The sequence below is a fragment of the Puma concolor genome, chromosome D4 (assembly GCF_028749965.1).
Source record: "Puma concolor isolate L17-30 chromosome D4, mPumCon1.1.hap2, whole genome shotgun sequence".
NCBI lineage: Eukaryota > Metazoa > Chordata > Mammalia > Carnivora > Felidae > Puma > Puma concolor.
In genome coordinates this window covers 93,496,905-93,518,320 of record NC_141679.1, presented here as the reverse complement: position 1 = coordinate 93,518,320, position 21,416 = coordinate 93,496,905, and the positions used below count along the sequence as shown (strand labels likewise).

Below are 21,416 nucleotides of genomic sequence, written 5' to 3'. Positions count from 1 at the left end.
ACCCAGGGTCTGTGCGTTATATTTCTGAGCCGCAAAACCAGTGGGCTCTCCAGGCATCAGGCCAAAAATTACTTTCCACGACCCTTCACTAAAAAAAATACCCAAATCCTGGGGATGCCTCTGTGCTGAGGCTCTGTTGAAATAAACACCAGACAAAGAATGCCTTTTTAACCAAGTTTCTAAACTCCCCGAAAAGAATGAATTCCTCCCTCGGCAGCTATGAAAAGCAGGTTGGGGACTCCGGGGAAGGGCAAAGTTAGCTGGCAAAATAGCCGTTTTTCCTCCTGGTCGGAGCTGGTGAGTGCCAGGCTCGGAGAGGCCGTCCCTGCGGCCGGCTGGGGGTGCCAGGGGAGCTGACATCGCCAGACCTGGGCATCCTAACAGGTGCTGGGTGCTTCGACGCGTCACGGCCGATAAACTGCTCTGTCAGAGATGCTAGTGAGGTAAAGCTACACTCTACGTGCATTGTAAGTAGAATAAACGTCTGGGAAGATGGAAACCAGAAATAACTTTGATAGAACATATATGCCCGTCTTCCCGCAAGAGCAGGAGCGTCTCCAGCTCAGGCTCCCGGCGTCCTCGTCCTGGCGCACCCTGTCTGCTGGCTTGGGTTCTCGGAGGACCTTGACGTCATCACCTGGGGCGAGTCCCAGGCCTGCCCGACGCGGAGCCCGCCTTGGGTGCGTCTGGGGAGGCGTGGCCGCCGGCAGGGGACCCCGCAGCCCTGGCCCCGACGCTGCACATGAGTCTCACGGGGACTCCGGTGCCTATAAACTTCTCTTTTGGCACGCCTTCCACCAGGAATCTTCATGTGCTGAGGGCAGACGCCGAGCGTTCAGATGGACGGTCTCACGGAAGGCCGCGGGGACGCGCGCGGGCCGGGTGCCCGAATCACGGGAAGGACCCCGTCCCTCCCTGGCCGCGATCCTGACGTCTCTCAAAGTCCTCACTCCGCGTCACAACAGTTAGGGAAGAGGCCAGCACGGCATTTCTGTGTTTCCTGACTGTGATGTCAGGAAAGCCTGTCTTGACCCACGAGGAGGCCTGGCCGGGTCGGGCTGTTTCCTTCCACCATGAGACGCGACGCAGAGAACCGGGGCGTCACTAGGCCCCCGCGGCTTGCCTGCCGGGTGGGGTGAAGGGCAGCGGCTTCGCACGCTGAACACGTATTTCCATGTGCGTCAGTAGCTGTCTCTCGGTTGCAGTCGGTGAGAACACAGGGTTCCAAACACACAGGAAATGCGTCCACGCTGGGCGGAACGTCTGTCCAGGGCACAGAATGGCAGAAACCCCAAAGACTCTCCAAATAACAGACTATTTCCCACTCCCGGTCCGCCTTGCCTGGAGCGAACCCGGTGGTGGCTCGCAGAGTGGATGGTGGGTCCCTTAAACAGGCCCTGAAATTAGTTCGGAGGGCGGCAGGGGCGGGGAGCAAGGGGGCAATACTTTTCATCTTTTTATATGAGCAGAGAAGGCGCTAGAACTTAAACTTAGGGCCCGATTTCCCGAGGCGAGTGTGTGTCAGCTCCAGAAACCTGCCGAGAATTCAGATGTTGAGCCATAAAAGGAGGGAGTGAGCCTTGGCTGTAGGAGACCCTCCCTCTCCAGATGGACCTCACGTCTGAACCCCCGGGACCCTCCCTCCCTCCCCTCCCTACCTTTCTTCCCACTGTGCCCATTAGGCTTCTCTCCTTCTTTGCATTAAACGAATGAACCTTTGGCCCCAGGCGCACAGACCCCTCCTTCCCCCGGAAGCGAGGCTTGATTTGGGAACACACGGTCCCCCTGCCCGCAGAGGTGGGTGCACATTCGGCACCCCATGCGGCAGCTCCCCGGACACTGCTACTCACGGCTGTGGCGTCAGGTCCCGCACACTCACCGCACCACGGCCCCCTCCCTAGAGATGGTGCGGGGGGAACCTCTGGCCTGGGCCCCAGCGTGCGCCAGAGTTGACCTAGGGCACGGGGTCCCTGGGAGGGACCAGCCCAAGCAGGCTTGTGCCTGGTGTGTGTGAGAACAAGGCGTGTGTGAACAGCGGTGCCCCACGCAGAATGGGGGTCAGTGTCGCAGAGGCCGCGGGAACCCGGGGGCAGGAAGGAGGCATGCGTGAAGGGTGCTGGGCCTGGAGGAGACAGTGAGCAAGCAGCAGGGGCAGGGGGTACTCAGAGCTAAGTGCACAGGAGGGTCCTCTAGTCACCATCCCGTCCCACAAAGGCCACTCTGGGTAAGATGAGCTGCTGAAGCAGATTTACAAGCAGGGCTGGGCTCATTTGCATTAAAAAAAAACCCAGTTCCTATATACAAAACAAGCTGATTTTCGTTTCCAAGTGTTAAAAGCACTTCTTCAAAATTAAATGTAAAGCATGGATCACACGAACTGTTTCTCCGGGGGGGGGCACCAAAGCAAGTTAAGAGCCGGCCACGGGGCTGGCGGACGGACCCCTGCAGGTGTCGGGCGGGCCGGAGGGCGGGCTGCAGGCTGAGGGCCCACGGGTGCTCCCTGGCCTATGGGTGCAGAAGGGGCCGTTGCTAAACCCCAGGGTGAACACAGCCTGTAGAAAATTCACTTGCACGTCTGAATACTAAACTCAGCTGCAAAGCAAACCTTGTCCAGGTCCGTCAGCTGAATGCAACAGTGAGTCGTAAAACTCAGGGCCGCAGACAATCAACGTCGTGACCGCTGAGCGTCCACCCCACGCGACAGCAGCCCCTCCTGTCTCCCCGGCAGCCTCTGAGCAGAAGGCACGGAAAGCCACACTCTCCCCGCCTCCGCAAGGCGCTGTGGCTTGTGGCGCAGCTCAGACCCACCGCGAGGCCGGGGGCCCTGCCCACCCCCCCTCGCAACAGCGCAGGCAACGGCCCATCGTGCCTCGGGGAGGCGGGCCCTGGGGAAGCCGCCTGGCGCACCTGCTGAGTGCGTGAGTGTGTGTGAGTGTGAGTGAGTGTGTGGGCACGCCTGGCGAGGCCCCGGTCCCTGGAGGGTGCTGGGCCTCATCCTGGGCTCTCCAGACGTCTGGGCACCACAACAAGGAAAGCGGCCCCGGCCTCGTGTGTTCCCGAGTGCCGACGGGGAGGAGGGCACTCTCAAGTGACGTCACCTTCCTAGACCGTGACTGACGACGACGAGGAATAGTGGCTCCCATACGAAAAGGGCTTTATTGGGCTGTTAGAATCACACAGGAATTGAACGGGGCTGGACGTTAAACAACACAGGCTCGGGTGCCGGTCCGTCCGCCCGCTGGCCGTTGTGCTTTGAAATGTTCTCCCGCGGAGGCGGCGACCGCAGCGCTCAGAGGACTCGCCCTGGCCTCGCGGGACCGGCGGCCTTCAGGTCACAAGAGCTGTCCAGTAGCTTCCTGATGGAGGCCTCCGGAGGCGCTTCTGGGATGCTCAGGGCGGGCGTCCATTGCTGCCTTCCCAGGCACGGCCAGACCCTTCCGGCGGCTACACTGGCGGTCAGGGTCACCTGAGCCCTGGCTGTGACGGCCAAGCCAAGTGGCCGCTAATCTAAGCCTCGCACGCAGACCACAGAAAGCGGCAGTTAGGAATGCCCTACAAAACCAAATAACAGCATTTTCCAAAAATACTTTTTACAGCACTTTAAATAATTTACAAAAAGGCTACAAAAACGCTATTTTCCAGGACACATCTGTTAAATAACACCACCGCTCCCGGCGGGCCTACCCGTCTACGGGGCTGCGCAGGGGGCCTTCCCGTTCCGGGCCCAGGCTCGCGAGCAGCGGACGCACACAGACGCGCTTCCCACAAGGACACAGAGCCAGCACGCGTCCTCAGGGCTGGAGGGCTTTGCCCTCGGCCGCCGGGCCGCCGCCCTCCTCCACGGACGTGTCGCTGAGCTCGCTCGAGTCACTGCCCACGGCCTCCCGGGCCTTGTCCTCTCCACCGACGGCCCTCCGCCTGTACCTCAGGTCCAAACCATCGTCCTCAGAGCCCGAGTTCCTCCTGGCGTGCAGGGTGCACGCAGCCTGTGACTTCCGGCTGGGCCAGCGTCCGCCTTCCTTCTTCGTGAGCAGGTGCGAGCCTCCGGACACGGGGCTGCGGCCAGCCGGCGTGTCTCTGAAGGCCGAGAAGGACGGGCCCTGCAGGGGCAGACTCAGGGGTGGGCTAAAGACTCCCGCCTGCTTCCCCCCCCAGGAGACACTCTTCCCGAAGTGGAATAACTGTGTGGACAGCAGTGAGGAGAAGCCCGCGAAGGGCAGGCCTTTCTTGGGGTCCTGGTCCTCCGGCCCCTGGTCTCTCTGGCCCCCAAGGCCCCCTCTCCACACGGCCTCTCTGCCCTCTGGGCTCAGCGCCCACGCGCTCTGCAGCCGACTCTGGTGGGCGAAGTCGGCCCACGGGAGGGCGAGGCCGGTCTGGGGGCCCCCCAGGCCATCTGCTCCCGGCTTGCGAGTCCGCGGGCTCCGGCCCCGTGTGGTCACAGCAAAGGCCGCACCGGGGCTTTCCGTCCGGACGCCAGCTTCGACGTGAGCGGGCGGCGGGCCAAGAGCACGCTCTCTGGCACCCCCGGCCCCTCGCGGGCTCTGATCTCTGTGAGTGCAAACGAGTCTCCGACCGGCAGCCGACCCTCTGGCGGACAGGGCCCCGGCCGTGCCGGTGCGCCTGGCCAGGGCCGCAGGGAGGCAGGCCTGCTCCGCCAGGGGGCCGCTCCTCCCGCCTGGAAGGAAGGCCCTCCCCGTGCCCCCAGGGCCACCCCTGCCCCGCTGGCTCTGTGTGCACACACCGGGCTGAAGGGCCGGGGCGGGAGTGGACACCTTCTGGCACGGCAGCTCGGGCCTGGGCATGCTCCGTGTGCCCGGGGCGGCGGGGCCCCCTCCTAGGGCCTCTGAACCGCTCCCAGACTCCTTGGCCTTTTCCGCCAAAAACCTTCTAATCTCCAGCTCGATGCTGTCATCGCTGTCCACGGAGCTGCTGTCATCGGGCGGGGGCCCGGGGCTGGGGCCTGCACCTTGAAGTTCACAGGCTTCTGCGTCCCCGCAGAACGAGTTCCCTTCGGGCGCTTTTCTCCTTGACTGGAGGACCGGGGGCGCGTCCGCGGCCCCCGTGCTGTCGGCCCGCGTTCTCTCCGTCTCCCTGCAGGAGACGCTCAAAGTTGTCTTCACCTGATTCTCTCTGCTGTCTTTTTTGGGTTTGGAGAGGCAACTCTTCAGCAGAGGGGGGCTCCTGTCTTTCCAGTCCTGGCAGCCCCCGAGTTTATCCACGCACTGGGTCTCGGTGGTGCTGAACCGGACCTTCCTCTTGCACGCGGCCCTGGGGTCCTTCCACCTCCTCCTGAGCCTGCGCCTGGACCGAAGCAGGTCCTTGATGGCGGTGTCCAGGTCCTCGTCGCTGTCCAGTGAGCTGCTCTTGTCCTCCGAGCTCCCCTTCCCCCCGGTGCTCCTCCCCGCGGCCGCCTTCCCGTGGCCGGGCCACACACCGCCCCTCGGGTCCGGGCCACTGTGCTGCTCGCCCAGCTCCAGCGGCCTGCAGGAGAGGGGCTGGCCCCTGGTCTCGCCCTCCGTCCTGGGGGCCCGGCCGGGCTGCACGTTCCCGGGGCCGTGGTCTGCGGCCTGGGCCCCCTCCTGCACCATCTCTCTGGTTTTCTTGGGTGTGGACGGCCGCACAGCGTTGCTGCCTCCCCTGCGTTTCCTGCTGCAGCTCAGCGACGGGCCCGGCGTCTTGGAGACAGGGACCCCGGGGCCAGGCGACGGCGGTGGGCTCTGTGTGGACTGTGGGCGGCTCTCCGTTGTGGCCAGCCAACCCCCCGACTGAGCCTTCAGAGCCAGGAACGTCCGGATCTCTTGCTCGATGCTGTCACTGCTGTCCACGGAGCTGCTGTCCCCGTCGGAGCGGGCAGGCAGGGCTAGGGGGTAGGAGAGAGGGCTGGCAGGCGGGGGGCTCTCGCTGCCCCCCACGGGGGCTGGCAGGATCGTTTTGGAAATGTCCAGGATCGCTTCCGCGCACATCAGCTCGGCGGATGTTTCTGCCCCGCACGGCGGCCGTTTGGCAAGCTCGTCTTCGGCAGCTCTGGGTTCCCTGGGGGGCCTGGAGGGGGGGTCAGGGGCAGGGCCACCTGGGCGGAGGTCCACGGCCTTCGGGGCCACCGGCTTCTTCCTGCTTGGTGTTTTCCTGTGGGTTTCGGGCAAGGCACTTTTTGTGGAGTGGCTTGTGCCGCGTGGGGGAGGGTCGGGCCCCCTCCCCTCCGCGAAGGGTGCTCTCTGCGGCGGGTCTCCGCTCGCCTCCTTCCTTTTCTCCAGCTGGTACAGCTGGATGGCCTCCTCGATGCCATCGTCACTGCTGGAGCCGGACGCCTCGGGCACCGGGGCCGTGCTCTTGGGTCGCTTCGCCCTCCTTCCGGGGCCCGTGCTCCTCCTGATGGTACCTTTATTCTGGGCCGCTTCTGCAGGCTCCACATCCGCCTTAGACCTGAGGCCTCGGGGCCGCGTGCTCACCCTCGACAGCCTGGGGGGTTTCCGGAAGACAAACTCCCTGCAGGCTCCGGTCACACCCGGTGCATGGTGTGCCCTGACCGCCAGCTCTTTGCTGGACCTAAACGCCGGTCTGGCCGGATTATCGCCGGGGTCTGGTTTCGTGTCCACGGAAACGTCACCTCTTGGGGTCTCGTGTTGTCTCTTCTCGTTCAGAAACTGCTCTATCTCTGCCTGGATGCTCTGCTCGAAGGAGTCATCGCTGCTAACGCTCGCCGGGGAGGCGGAGCCCTGGTCCCGGCCGGCTCGCACGCGGCTGCCAGGGGCGCCCCCTGAGCTGGGTGCCAGCTTCGGGGGACACGGGGCCGTCGGGGCGCTACTCCGGGGAACCTCTGGTCTGCACCGCCTCCCCCCATCCGCGGCCCCGGACGGCTGGGCAGCCCCGCCCTTGGCCTTCAGGTACTCCTGGATGGCTTCTTCGATGTCCCGGTCCACGGAATCGTCGCTGTCCGAATCCAGCACCAGGGGGCCAAAGGCTGCAGCTTCCTCCTCCCTGGAGGGGGCAAAATCGGCAGCAAGCCCACAGGCGGCAAACGCAGGGTTGGCGGCCAGCCTGGCGTCCCGGCCTCTCTCTGCCCTCTGGCTTCTCTGCAGGGCAAGCTCATTGCTCATGCCCAGAGCGGCCTCGTGGCTCTGCAGCGTGCTAATGACCATCTGCACTCGGGCACTCACCGAAGCCCTCGCGACGCCCTCGTGCGGCTCTGCGAAGCCCCCGGGAAACCTAAAGCCCCCGGGCGTGCCAAAGGCCTCCCATTTCGACTGGAGAGCAACCACAGGAGGGGCGTTCATGAGAAACATTCTAGCAGGCGGGGAGGGACGTGCGGAAAGGCGACTCTTTATTTCTCTGCCCGTTTCACATCCTGGGAGGAAAGAGGGGGGTCACCGCAACTCTGCTGGCGCACGCGGCCACGGAGAAACGGCACGCCAGGCTGGAGTCCAGAGAGGCGGCTCAGAATCCGGTGCCGGGTGAGCCGGGGGCGCGGGGGGGAGGTCACTCATGCTTCCCGGGCCTCGGTCCGCACAGCTGCAGGGGGAGGCGAGGAAGGACCCGCCCCCGAGCCATGGGCACCGGGCTCACACCAAGGCCCCCCGCAAGCGTCTCTTCCCCGTCCCGCGTTCCTGCTTCGGCCTTCCGTCTTCTCTGCGCGGGAAGCGAGGTGTTATTTGCCGCAAAAGGCTGTCAACAGGTGCCGACGGGATCAGGTGTGCGTATGCGTCTCCGCAGGTTAAAAAGAATGACTGTGTGAGTGTAAGCTCAGGGTGACTTCGCGGATAGTTTCCTTCTCGATGTGGAAAACAAGCCCCTGAAATAAAAAGTTATGTGCCGTGAGCAATGAAAAAACGAATTCCCCAGACAGTCTTTAGAGAGCCACAGAGCCTACAACCTTTTTGTTTAAAAACTGCCAGGCAGCCTCATGGGCTGAAATCATTCTCTGCTAATCGGCAGAGAAGCAGTCCCACACGCTGTCACGCGCCCTTTCTCATCCTGCGTGGTTACTCCGGTTCCCGCATCTCGGACCGAGGGTGGCTGTGTCAGCGGAACCGCTGGGCTGGTCCTGGGAACGGTTCTGAGGACCTGTCTGCAAAGCGCCCTTCCGCTAAAGGTCAGGGACCGCTGCAGAGGGGGATGTGACGGGCACCGTAGAGAGTCGCTTAGAAAATACAAGACACGTCACCTTACTGGTCATTCCTAACCTGTTTTTCTGATCCCTGATTTCTGACCCCCCCCCCCAAATTAGAATGCAAAACATCTGTGATGCAAGACAGCTTTGCAGCATTTACAGCAGCAGGGAAACTGAGTTCCGCCCCAGGATAGTGCTGGGCACGGCTGTCACCCCCTTTGAACCCCAGTGGACAGACCGGAACCGGCCTGTGTATCTGCTTTGCTTTTAACATGGACCCTTCTCTACCAGGAGCCTCCGTCCCGACGAGCACATCATCTTGTATTTACACACCACAGTCCTTTCCAAGAAAAGCGTGGCCGGCAACCTAGGCACAGACTTGCCCAAACAGGTGCAACTTAACCAGAGGGCACAAGAGCTTCGGAAGCAAGCCGTTCACGATCACGGATTCGTGTGTCCCCAGAGTGAAGCTATAACGTAAAAGCATTTATTGCAATCACTTGAAATTCTCAAGGCCAGGTTCGGTGGGATAACACAGGAGCCGATGTTTGTAAAGCATTTCAGGGATTAGGTCTTCCCCCCCTCCCCCCCTTCCCGTTCCTTTACCGACTTTTAAAATAGACTTTTGACTGCCACAGGGTAAAGAAAATCAGAAACGTCTAATTCAGATGCCGAAACTTCAGCTAGTACAGATTTTTTTTTTTTTTTTTTTTTTTTTTTTAGAAAGAGCATTAATTTAAGGGCTTGAAATTGAATTTTGGAAAAACTTAACCCTGAGACCAAAGACAGTTAATCACAGCTAATTCGCAACTGTCCTGGGCTACAGATCTGGTACCAGAGGAAGTATGTGAACCTATCTGCCAGTTCTCAGACCCTGGCATCCCACGGCGGCCCCAAATCTCTCTCGTAACATCACCCTCCCGGAAGGCTCCCGGGGTCACAGACCAGTGGGGACGACAGGGTGGGGAGAGGGCTCTTTCACTGGCTAGGGGGGCCTGTGCCCACCTTGCAGTGGGGGTTATTCCAGCTGCCTCAGCAAAATGACGAGAGATCATGAGATGTTCGCGTCAGCCTCGGGCCGTGAAGAGTCTATATCAAGAATGTTAACTACTTAAATTTTTAAAAGCGGGCGCAGCGACGCACCCAAAGGCACTGGGCTGCAGTGATTTCCATACCACGTAGCATAGCCGGGGGAAGGACAGACACTGGTCTCCCCGTGTTCACCGCGTTCCCGTGGTTGCATGGCTGTAGAGAGCTCAGACTCCCAGTGAGGAGGTTTCTGAACTGTCAAATCACCTAGTGCGAGAATGAGGGAAAAAACTCACAGGGAATCTCCAGCGACAGCTTGCGTATTTAAAACAATCAACTACATAAGATGAATCATTCAGAAAAACTCCCCGAAACTATACTTGGAGAGAACTGTGAGCCGAAGCTTTGTCAAATAGCCACCCTGTACCCCGAGAGCCCCAAACCAGGCCTGGAGGGTGGCCAGTGGGGCCACCCAGCCCTGCACCCCAAAGCCACGCGGTGCCAAAGCTGGAAGCGCGTTTGGGGGGGGGGGCACCCGGGCATCTCAGTGTGGATGCCAGACCCCAGTGGGGGCGCGGAGAACAGAACCTGGCTTATCCCCTGAACAGTCTGGCTCCCTGCACCAAATGCCCCCAAGCACATTTCTCGGCTCACCGAAAGGTGGTTCAGCTCCTGTCCTTTGCGCTCAGGTGGCCAGCTTCCCCTCGTGGGGGAGGAAGGTGAGGGTCAGGGTACCAGGCCCAGAAGGAGGGCCTGGGGGGGGGGCAAGTGGGCGTGGGCCTGCCAGGAGAGGAGGGTCCACAGGGTCGCCACGACCTCTTCTCCCGCGAAGCCGCCGGGCCACCGCCTGTGTCCCGGGGCGCAGCGGCCCCGAGACCCTCCCAGCGGGCCCGGCCCCGGGGCGCTCGGCCAGGGGAGCGCGGGCACCTCCCGCGGGGCGGGGCCGGCCTCCGCCCAGGTCTGCGCCGGGGATGCGCTGGCGGCCCGAGGCCCCGCCGAGGCCCCGCGACCCTCCCGGAAGCCGCGGCCGGGCGCGGGGCGCGGGGCGGGGTCGCCTTTCCGCCCGAGGGCCGGGCCCGCGGCCGTGCTCGGGGCGGGGAGCCAGGCCGGAAGCGCCCGCCGCGGGGCCTCACCTGCGCGCACCTGGGCCCGCCCGCCGCGCGCCGCCGGCTCCGAGGGCCGCCCGGCCGCCTCGGGGACGCGCTCTCCGACCCAGGCCAGGCGGCAGCCCGGCGTCCGACCCCCCTCCCCACCCCCCCCCAACCCCCCGGCCCGGCCGCGCTCGCCCCGCCCCGGCCTCACCACCCCCCGGCCCGCCGCCCGCGCGCCCGCGCGCGCGCGCCCCGGGGAGCGAGGGAGGAGAGGGGAGGGGAGGGAAGGGGAGGGGAGGGGACTGGAGGGCAGGGCGGGGGAGGCGGCGTGCCCGCGCGGGGCCGGGGGGCGGGCGCGCCGGGGGCGGGGCGGGGCGGGGCGGGCGCGGGCGGCGGCAGCGCCCCCTCCCCGGACCTACCGGCGGCCGCGCTCCGGAAGCCGTGCCCGGTGGCTGGGCATCATGGGAATGGCACGGCCGAGTTCCGGGGGAGGCGCGCGGCCCGCCGGACCCCCGCCCGCTAGCGCGCGCCCACCTGCCGGCCGGCTGCGGGGCGCCCCCACCCCCACTCCCGCGCCCCCCCGCCCGGCGTCCGGCCGCGCCGCCCGCGCCCCGCCCCGCGCGCCCAGGCTCGCTCCGGCCCGGGGCGCCCCCCGCGCCGGGGAATTCGGGGTGGCTGACGTGTGACCCCCCCCCCCCCACGCCCGCCCTGCCGGAGGCGGGGCCGGCGCTGGGGGCCGCCCTGTCCCCGGGGTGCCGGCGCGGGGGGCGCGCGCTCCGTAAACGCTGGAAGGTTGGCAGCCGAAGGGGCGGGCCGGAGGCCGGCGCTCGCTGGCTTCTCCGTCCTGACGTCGGTGCCGTGGTGACCGGCTGCAGCGTTGCTGGAAGTTCCTCCACGAGCGTCCATCGTGTCCCTGGCGCCCGGTCCGCGGCGCGGTCCTCGTCGTCTTCCCGCGCGCGACGGTTGAGCCCGACGTCCGGCCCCCCGGCCCCAGGGCCGGCTTCCTCTCCGGGAAAGCTGCCCAGGCCGCCAGCTGCCTGTGCCTTTAGTTTGGGCCGTGGCCTCCTCGCAGTGCAGTGCGCGCTTACTCCTACCCCCCAGCTAACAGATCAGGAGCCCCAGGAGGCCGAGGAGAGGCAGACAGGAGTCCACCAGGCACGCGTGGCTCAGTCACTCAGGTCTGGGCGCCTGGGAGTTTGGGCCCTGGGCCTGGCCTCCCGGGTTGGGGTTCTGTGGGGTGGGGTGGGGGGTGGAGTGGACACCAGCAGCCCCGTTCCTCCTGCGCGTGCTCACACACACACACACACACACACACACACACACACACACACACGGGGTAAAAGGTGTCCCTGGTGGCCTGTTGGGGGAGGGGAGGGGAGCCAGCCCCAAGAGCCCCACAGTTAAGTCAAGTTCTGTTTCTGCATTCTGCACGGGCCATGGGACCTTGTACCCCTGCGGTTTGGGCTGATGTTTGAGTCCTTGCTCAAGGCCATTGGTGTTCCAGGTGCTGCTCAGGTGAGGCCGGGGAGGGGGGCGGGTGGAGCCCCAGGAAGGGAAGGAAGACACAGTTACCATCTGTGTGCAGGTCCTCCCTGGGGCACTCCTTGCCTCTGGGGTGAACTGGGGATCGTTTTCTGTCTAGTAAGTTCCAGGGGGTTGACGGGAAGGGGGGGGGGCATTTCTAGTCTTTCCAGTCTGGGGAATTCGGGGACCAAGTGTCAAGAAACCCATTAAAACATTGTTTAATGTTTTGGTGAGTTGTTTTAATAAACTTTTTTCTTTTTCTTTTTTTTAAAAGTTTTTAACGTTTATTCATTTCTGAGAGACAGAGACAGAGCATGAGCGGGAGAGGGGCAGAGAGAGAAGGAGACACGGAATCGGAAGCACGCTCCAAGCTCCGAGCTGTCAGCACAGAGCCCGACGCGGGGCTCCAGCTCACGAACTGTGAGATCATGACCTGAGCCGAAGTCGGATGCTCAACCGAGTCACCCAGGCACCCCAAGAATGTGTATTTTAAATTTGAAGGTATAGACTTAAATATACATTATTAAGTCACACTTTTTCTTTTCTAAGTTTATTTTTTTAGTAATGTCTACACCTGACATGGGGCTCGAACCCACGACCCCTTGATCGAGAGACACATGCTCCCCCGACTGAGCCACCCAGGCGCCCCTCTTCACGGTTTTTAAATATGTGCCGTGATGAACATCTTTGGTGACAGAATGGTCCCCCACCCCTTATCCGTGGGGAGTCCGTTCAGAGACCCGGTGGATGCCTGAAACCAGGGGTGGTACTGATCCCTACACAGACTGTGTTTTCTCTTATACGAACATACCTGTGACCAATTTAGCTTAAGAACTAGGCGCAAAAAGAGAGTAACAATAATAACTAATAATAAGCTAGAGCCGTGGTAGCAATATCCTGGAGTGAAGTCACGGGGCTGTGGTGTCCGTCAAAGTATCTTCCTGCCCTGTGCTCACCCTTCTTGTGATGTCAGAGGGTTGGATGAAGGAGGCGAGTGGCCCAGGCATGTGGTGCAGCGGGAGGCTGCTGGTGACCTGAGGACCCATCAGAAGGAGGGTCATCTGCTCCTGGACCCTGGCGACCGCGGGGTAGCTGAGCTGGGGGGGGCTGCTGTGTAGGAAGTGGCCTGAGTATCTACTCGGGGTGGTTTCCTAGAACAGACGCCTCTGGGCTGGGACAAAGACTACCTCGCATCTTGGCCGGATGCGTTCCAGAGGCATCAGCGATGCCGTGTCCGCCATGGGGGGGGGGGGGCAGGGCCCTCTGTCCTGCTGGCCGCTGGCCACCCTGCCCATTCCGTTTCCTCTCGGGCAGGCTTGGGGAACAGGTCTTTTGTTGCTTTCATTTTGATTTCTTTGCTGGCGACGCTGAGCATCTTTTGACGCTGTTATTGGCCGTGTAGAATGTTGCCTGTGTGTGCTCTTGCACATTTTTGTTTTGTTTGGGCTGTGTGTCTCTTTCTTCTTCTAGAGCTCTTTTACAATAAGGGTTTCAGCCCGTGTCTACCCTGTGCTAGTGTGCATCACATCGGTTTTTCAGTTTGTCTTTTTACCTTTGGAATTCACTTTTTGTTTGTGATGCATAGATTTTTAAATGTGTGTGCAGCCAAATCTATCACTTCCTGACTGGGTTCTGCCTTTGGGATGAGGCCTAGGGTAGCTCTTACCAGGGTAAGATTTCCTAGGGGTTCACCAGTTTAATAGCTACATTTCAAAATAAGAGAACTGTTTACGACATGGGGAGGGGGGGCGTGAGTCAAGGCCTTCTATGGAAACGAGAGGCTGAAGCGTATGTTGGGGAAGAAGCGGCCTCTTGAAAGGGAAAGTACTTTCTGCACTTCTGTCCAAAGGCATGACCTTCAGAAACATGGATCCGCACACATACGCACACACACAGAGGCATGCACACAGGCACACATACGTGCATACACATGCATGTGCACACAGATGCACACGAGACATGCACACACATGCACATGAGTCATGCATACACACATGTACACGAGGCATGCACATGCACCCACATGCACACGAGGCATGCACACGCACATGAGGCATGCACACACACATGCACATGAGGCATGCACATGCACACACACACGTACACGAGGCATGCACACGCACAGACATGCACACGAGGTATGCACATGCACACACATGCACACGAGGCATGCACACACATGCACACAAGGCATGCACACGCACACACATGCACATGAGGCATGCACACACATGCACATGAGGCATGCACAGACACGTACACGAGGCATGCACACGCACACACATGCACACGAGGCATGCACACGCACAGACATGCACACAAGGCATGCACACGCACACACATGCACACAAGGCACGCACACACACATGCACGTGAGGCATGCACACACATGCACACGAGGCACGCACACACACACGCATGAGGCATGCACATGCACACACACATGCACACGAGGCACGGACACGCACACACACATGTACATAAGGCATGCACACGCACGCACACATGCACACAAGGCATGCACACATGCACATACATGCATGCTCACACACGTGCACACACATGCACAAACATGCACGCACACACACGTTCTTAACTTTGGGACGCTTAACCTCTTGCAAATCGTCAGGTCTCCATGGGAGGAATGAGAAGAGAGACGTCTGTGTTTACCAGAACTCTCCTGTCGTGAGAGGTGTGGGCTTCGGTATTGGGCACTCGAGTTACCCCTCTAGACAGGCTCCTGACTGTGCAGGTTTGGGTCCCCCAGTATCAGCCCACGGGCTGCCTCCCCAGCGTTCTTGCAATAGCAGGCCCCCTCCCATTGTCGCCCCAGGGGAGGAGGGGCCGCTGGCAGCTCCACTCAGCCCTGGCCCAGTGCTTCTGGAAGGACAGTCAGTAGCTGTGCTCTCCTGTAGGTGGGCCACGGTGGGAACGGGGACAGCGGTGGCGGGGCGTCTGGTCAGGCCCTGGGGCCCACGCGCGTCACCGCTCTCCCCTGGTCCTCCGTTTGCCCTTCTGTGAAGGGAGCAGAGAATCTCTAGGAAGCTTCTTGTTAGTCTCCATACACCTCCAGGGAGATGGCTGGGGACCCCGGAGACCAGGGTCAGTGCTGGTAGAGAAGCCGGGGTCCTTTATTCACAGCTGTTTTCCTTTCAAGAGTTAATGATGGTCTCATAAAGGAACTCATGCGGAAGGAGGCACCCCCCCCCCCCGCCCCAACTCAAGGACATTTGACAGTCCCCGGAGGCCCTGGGGATGCAGGCGTAGACCCAGGTGGTGGGCCTGAGTGCTGCTGTGTCCCTGCCCTGCGTGAAACGGAAAATGCATCGGCCCCACTTTGACACTCTGGCCCGAGGTCGGGCTCACACGGTTCCTACAGGCGGGTCTCTACAAAGACTATTCTTGGCTCATCAAAGCAAAAGAGCCTCGAGGACCAGCAGCAGGGTCACTGGGAGGGAAGGAGGTCTGCCCTTGCGCCCCCCAGAGCGGGTCAAGGTGCGTCCGCCTCCGGGTGACAGACTCAGACGCTTGGGCTGCGGCGGCTTGGGTTATTCCTGCCAAGTTCTTCCACACTTGTTTCATCTTTAAGTCGTGAGCAATTTTGCTCTCACGCGTGCAGAACTTAGGACATTTAACGCAGGGGGTGAATGCTCACGTCCGCAGGTGAGGCTGTACGCGCTCCACCCAGAGCCCGCCTGGTCCCGTCTTTGGAAATTCTGTTTCTTCCAAACAACCGTAAAAGTCTTTTACCTAAGAAATGGCTTTTAGTGGCTTCTTTCAGTTTTATTGCTTGGGCGTCAGGTGCTTAGGATGGTCCGGGCATGAATTTTACCCCGTTTGCTAATCACCATCGCAGAGGCCAGCGCGACTCTAAGACCGCCTATTTATACGGTGACGGCCTAAGTGAGGGCACAAGGTAAGCCTCCCGGGACGCAATTATTCCACAGGACCCGGTGTGCATTCTAAGTGGGAAACCAGGACACGTCACCTCCGATTCATTCAAGGCAGAGCAGGATAGTTTCCAATTCTGGGTTCGAGAGAAAAATGATGTTCTCGCTCTGGTTCTTGGCAGAAAATAAAGTGGATGAAGACCTTGACCGGGCGGTGTTGGCGGGTTTTCTCCTGTCCTCTCCTCAGAGGGCCCGCTGGCACCGGGGGGCTCAGGGCCAGGTTGGGTCCCCCCCACTTCCGGGCAGGAAAAACATACTGAGCAAAGGGAAAGGGACAAAGGCCAGCGGCAGGCCGACGCCTCTGACCCGACGAGCTCCGGGACAGGAGAAGGATGTGCGGGGGGTTCTGGGACAGGCTCCCGAGGCCGGGTGGTGGGGCTGTGCTGTGAATGCAGCAGGGATTGGCCCAGTGGAGGCGAGAGGCCCGGTCTCTACACTGATGCACAGAGGCCACTGCTCGTGGGTCGCCTCTGGGCAGGGGGTGACCGCGGGCCGGGAGTGTCCCTCGGGCTGTGGCTCGGCCCACAGGGGGTCCGGGCAGCATGGGAAATGTCAGATTTAAAATTTATATATTTTGGGGGCGCCTGGGTGGCTCAGTCAGTTAAGCGTCCGACTTCAGCCAGGTCACGATCTCACGGTCCGTGAGTTCGAGCCCCGCGTCGGGCTCTGGGCTGACAGCTCGGAGCCTGGAGCCTGCTTCAGATTCTGTGTCTCCCTCTCTCTGACCCTCCCCTGTTCATGCTCTGTCTCTCTCTGTCTCAGAAATAAATAAACAATTAAAAAAAAAAAATCAAAGTTCCCGAGGCTCGACCCGTGTGTCCTGGGGGGCCGGGCCGGGGCAAGCTCACGCGGCCCAGTGCCTTACACTCTCCCCCAAAGTGACCCCCGAGGCTGGGTTGATGGACAGCAGTCAGGAGTCCTGCAAGGACATGCCCAGCAGGTGTCAGCTCCCCCTTTGCCCTCAGCTGGGATCTGGAATGAAAACCCTCCCCTCCGCGCTCCGTGCAGGGCCGCGGGGAAGGGGGCACGTGGGCTCCGAGGGGACATTCCCCACCTCCACCCAGGAGCCCCGGGCTGGGCACGGCAGAGCCAGGGAACTCATTCAAGTGAGCAGCCCGTCATGTTCAGGGACGTCTTAGAGCCCGAATGTAGGGTGGTGGCGGCCAGGGGCCAGGGGGAATGGGGGGCTTGGGTGCTGGCCCGTGGACGTGGGGTCTCAGAAACGGCTGGGCGGGATCCCCATGACTTCCCTGGCCTGTGCACAAAGCGCTGGGTGTGTGTGTGTGTGGGGGGGGTGGTGGCAGGGAGCCCTGAGGCGGCACCAGGCACTCCCTAAGGAGCAGAGACATGGCTCCAGTGTCTCCTCAGTTCAGTGGTTTGTCCTGGGCGAAGGCTTCCCTGCAGCCCGGCACCTTCCTTCCCGGCACGGATGGCACTCGTCTGTGTGCGTGATTCCCTGATGCCCCATCGAGTGGAGGCTGTCCCTGGGAACCCAGCAGTTACTAGCAGAAAGTGAGAATGGACTCAGGAAGCGTTGCTTGGTGCCTCCCGGGTGCCGCAGCCTGGCAATGCAGCAAAAGTAAGAGTCCAGCCCTGCTCTGCAAGAGCCCCACGGATGGGGAATCGGTGAGGTGACATTGGCCAATACAGCGTGGCTAAGGCTGGGGAAGCTCGGAGCCGGGCATATCCAGGCACATCGGAATGCAGTGAGAAGCTGCCGACGAGCTTCCAGCGGTAGAAGGGCAGGATCAGAGTTCCTCTCCCTTCCTGGGCTGCTGAACTGGGCAGGGTGGCCACGTACAGGTATGTAGGTTGCTCACTGCACAAGGAAGGCTAATTCACCATGGCCCCACAGCCGCTGTCACCGCGATGTCCAAGGAGAGGCTCTTATGGCCCCGGACGCCCTGAGGCCACTTGTTGCCTTAACTGCACGCCTCTCCGGCTCACTTTGGTTCCGTTCCTTTCTTGCTTTCTGTCTTTGTGACCTTGACGGTTCTGAAGAGGTCATTTCCCGGCAAGCCCTGGATTGTTTCCTCTTTCGGGCGCGTCCTTGCGATCAGAAGCATCACAGAAGTGGGCATGCACCGTAGCAGACACAGGTGTCGATCTGTCCAGTCCCTGCCGACTGCTTGGGCAGGGAGGCGTCAGGCGCGAATCGTAGTTTTCCGTTTCTCCGCGAGCAAGTCTCAGGGAGCGGGAGACGCTGTGCTTCGGGACGACGTCAACATCCTGCTTCTTATCGTAAGTTTGCCCACCGGTGTTGGCATCCGTTGATGACTCTCGCCAGGAAGAAACTAGACAGTGACGTTGGTCAGACGGCGGTTGTCTATCCCGTCGTCTGTCTTTACCACTTTTCGTTCTGCAGGAGGAAGTCTTTCCCTTCGACGTGACTCTGCAAGTAGGGACTCGTGACTCTTTTTTTTTTTTTAATGTCTACTTATTTTTGGGACAGAGAGAGACAGAGCATGAACGGGGGAGGGGCAGAGAGAGAGAGGGAGACACAGAATCTGAAACAGGCCCCAGGCTCCGAGCCATCAGCACAGAGCCCGACGCGGGGCTTGAACTCACGGACCGCGAGATCGTGACCTGAGCCGAAGTCCGTCGCTCCACCGACGGAGCCCCCCAGGCGCCCCTGGACTCGTGACTCCTATTTTATGCGTCATACTGAGTTACTGTCACTTTTGCTGTCGTTATTCAAATTGTCCCCGAGTTGGCCAGAAGGATTTTGGAGAGTGTTGATGAAGGAGGGCCACAATTAGATGCAGATTTGTAAAAAAAGATCCCCGTGAACCTCAGGGCGACACTGCTCTGTACAGCCGGGGTTAGCTACGCTCGAGGACAGGGGTGACACGGGCCGGCAGAGACTAGGAGCCGCTGCGACCCTCAGCTGCCGCCCGTGGGAACGCGCGATGCTGAAAACCGGTGGGTACTTTCTTAGAGACAGCCGCCGACCGCCTTCTGTCGTTCTGCAGGTTCTAGAAGGTCGTGTAAATAGGATCTCACGGTGCTATTCTCTTACTCCTGGCTCCTTTCACTTGGTGTGATGTTTTGGGGACCCACCCACGTTGCGCGTGTCACAAGTGGGTTCTTTTCTGTGCTGTGTCTTTTCCAGCGCATGGAAATGCCACTGTTTTTATAACCGGCTCGGCTGCCGGTAGACGGGCTGTTTTCCGTCTGGGCTGTTGTAAGCCGTGCACGCCTGGGGCGGGATTGTATACGGTATGTTAGCTTTAGAAGACACTGCCCAGCTGTTTCCCAAAGTGGTCCCGGTGGGGGCACACGAGCCCTGTGTCCTCAGGCTGGGGCGGGCCGGAGGGTCCCCCGTGTGCTGGGCAGACCCCTCAGGGAAAGACGCTGGGGTCCCCCTTCCTGGGGCTTCTTTGGGGCTGGCAGAGTGGTGTTTGGGCCGCTAAAGGAGTGACCCCCTGCCCCCCCCCCCCCCCGCAAGTTATGAAGAACTTACAGGCCCACAGGGCAATGAAGTCACAGGGACAGTAAGAAAGGAGCCGAGGCTAAAGTCCCCAAAACATCTAGGAAGTTCTAAAGTCCCTCCTTCCCTCCCTCCCTCCCTCGAGCTCTGGCTCCAGCAGCCCCACTGGGGCCCTGGGGCAGAGGGGCAGGGACATTCAGGTTTGGGAGGGCCACGAGCCCCACATATCACTGCTGTCCCCCCCGGGTTCCCGTGTGCAGACCTGTTTGGGAATCTCCCCCACGGTAGCCTCCGCCCTTGGCCAGCCTGGCCCGTAATAGGTCAATCAGATCAGAAGCTCTGGGCGAGGGGCTCGGGGCTTCCCAGTGGTTTCCAATGCTCGACCAGGGTCAGACCCTCCAGCTGTGGGGCTCCGGGCTAGGAGCTGGCCCCAGGGGACCGGGCCTCCTCTGAGCAAGGCTGCCCCAGCCTCAGGCAAGGCTGGATTGGCCCCTGATGTTCCAGAGTGCCTTGTGGCCTCCGGGAGAGCAAGGGGCCGGCTCTACTGACAACCTGGCTTGTGGGCTCCTGGTTGAGGCCCTGGGGCTGGGGGTGGCAGCAAAACAGAACAAAGGGCTGTTACTATCCAAGGGAAGTCGGTGCCCTTCCCACGGTGGGGAGACAGGCGGGCTTTGATTTCGAAGATCGGAGGCACCAACCAGGTGAGGAATGGCTTCCCCTGCAGGTTTACAGGATGGCCCTGGGGGTCAGAAGCAGGGACAGAGCCACCCACCCTCCCGGATCGCTGTCCGAGCCATGCCTTTCTTTTGTGCAGAGGACCCCTTCGCCGCCTGGACACCCAAGGCGCGCAGACGAGCTGGGGGTGCAGCCAGCCTCCCAAACGCTCACCCACCCTTGCAGCTCCGTGAAACGACCCCACGGCGTTGGAGATGATCTGTGTGAGTCCCTGTCCTGCAGACCGGACCCCGCTTACTCAGCGGGCTGCCTTGGAGGCCCCTGGCTCCCGTTCCCACAATGCCCAGCAGCCGTCACGGCCCCCTCGGGGAAACCAGTCCCGGGTGATTTTGCCAAGCCCTGCATTCAAGCTGACACCCACAGCCTGCCTGGTGACTCACACCATTCTCCCAAAAGTAATTCCCGAAAAGTAAATCCCCCTGGATTACTGTCTGTGTTCGCAAAAGTGAAATCCATCTGGACAGCGTGGCCGTGTGCCCCGTGGGGTCTCTCACGGGCCCAGAAGGCCATGGTCCGGAGTGAGCATCTTTCTTGGGGGGGAAACGATTTAACGTCTAGTCTGCTAAAATATTTGTATTGCATTGCCGAAAAGTAATGAGGGCTTCTGGTGGAAAATCTGAGAGGTAACAGGTCTGTTAAAAAGAGGCTTAAAAGCACCTACAATGGGCAACCATTTCTCATCTACTCTGCTATGGAAGGGTCAGTTGGAAGTCAGGAGAAAGCCACTGCAGGACAGGGCTGGGCTGTGGGGACACAGGACAAGAGTGTGCTCCCACCCCCCAAGACTGGCCCGGCCTCCCCAGACAGCTGGTCTGTGGCTGTGGGGCCATGGGCGATGGCCAGTGGGTGCCCTAGGGCAACAAGTCCCTACCACCCTCGGTCACCGAGACAACCGTGTGACATCGCTTTAGTAGTAAACCTTCAATTAGTGACAGGGGTGTGGGGACTGGGGAGGAGCAGTGAATCACCCACTTCCAGCCCCCCTGGTGGAGCCCAAACGAGGGCAGGGAGCCTGGAACCCAAGGCTGGGGAGGGAGGACGGTGGACACAGACCGTGGAGAGGAAATGTCCAGCACAGTGGTCCAGCGTCAGATGCCCGATGAGGTCTATGGATGTAGGAGTGTTTGGGGAAGGAGATGGCAGGTTCTTGTTTGTGTTCTAGAAACGTCAGCTGGCTGGCTGCTTGGATAACGAGTTTGGGTGATGGCCGTGAGGTCCGGGACCACTGGGAGACCACCCCTGTCTTCCAGGAGGAGGAGGGGAAAGAAGGAACACTGCGTTGTTCAGACACGTTCCAGTGACGGGGAGTTTGTTCCTTTAGGGTGCGGAGCCCAAGGGCTGACCGCGCAGGGACAGAGGGCTGAGGCCCACAGGAACTTGGGCTTTATCCTAAGGCAGCTCTTGCGCCCTCTCTGGGCCAGCATCCCAGGTCATCGCTCACTTTGACCAGCTTCTCTCGAGGGCACCTGTCCGGCATGGCTCACCCGACCACCAGCCTTTGCTGCACCCCAAACGTTTGGCCCCCCGGCTCCCCCCCCACAGCCAGCAGC

The 21,416-nt window shown here is 61.1% G+C and overlaps 1 protein-coding gene and 1 long non-coding RNA gene across 12 annotated transcripts; one reads left to right on the top strand and one right to left on the bottom strand.

Moving 5' to 3' along the window:
- Positions 1 to 3,130: 3,130 nt before the first annotated feature.
- PPP1R26 (protein phosphatase 1 regulatory subunit 26) lies at positions 3,131 to 10,779 on the bottom strand. 11 transcript variants are annotated; one of them, XM_086684461.1, is made up of 3 exons: positions 9,283 to 9,779; positions 9,113 to 9,196; positions 3,131 to 8,577 (listed from the first exon to the last, which is right to left on the bottom strand). In XM_086684461.1, the coding sequence occupies exon 3, from the start codon at positions 7,281 to 7,283 to the stop codon at positions 3,792 to 3,794; it is 3,492 nt and encodes a 1,163-aa protein (XP_086540587.1). In that variant the 5' UTR covers positions 7,284 to 8,577; positions 9,113 to 9,196; positions 9,283 to 9,779; the 3' UTR covers positions 3,131 to 3,791. The 11 variants fall into 11 exon arrangements, with proteins under 11 accessions (XP_086540587.1, XP_086540591.1, XP_086540594.1 ...); XM_086684465.1 differs by lacking the exon at positions 9,283 to 9,779 and having other exon boundaries at positions 3,131 to 7,789; positions 8,441 to 8,577; positions 9,113 to 9,238; XM_086684468.1 differs by lacking the exons at positions 9,113 to 9,196; positions 9,283 to 9,779 and adding an exon at positions 10,647 to 10,779 and having other exon boundaries at positions 3,131 to 7,789.
- Positions 10,780 to 10,832: 53 nt separating this feature from the next.
- LOC147575149 (uncharacterized) lies at positions 10,833 to 15,848 on the top strand. Its single transcript, XR_015243197.1, has 2 exons — positions 10,833 to 12,252; positions 15,533 to 15,848. It is a non-coding gene; the product is annotated as an uncharacterized LOC147575149 (long non-coding RNA).
- Positions 15,849 to 21,416: the final 5,568 nt, after the last annotated feature.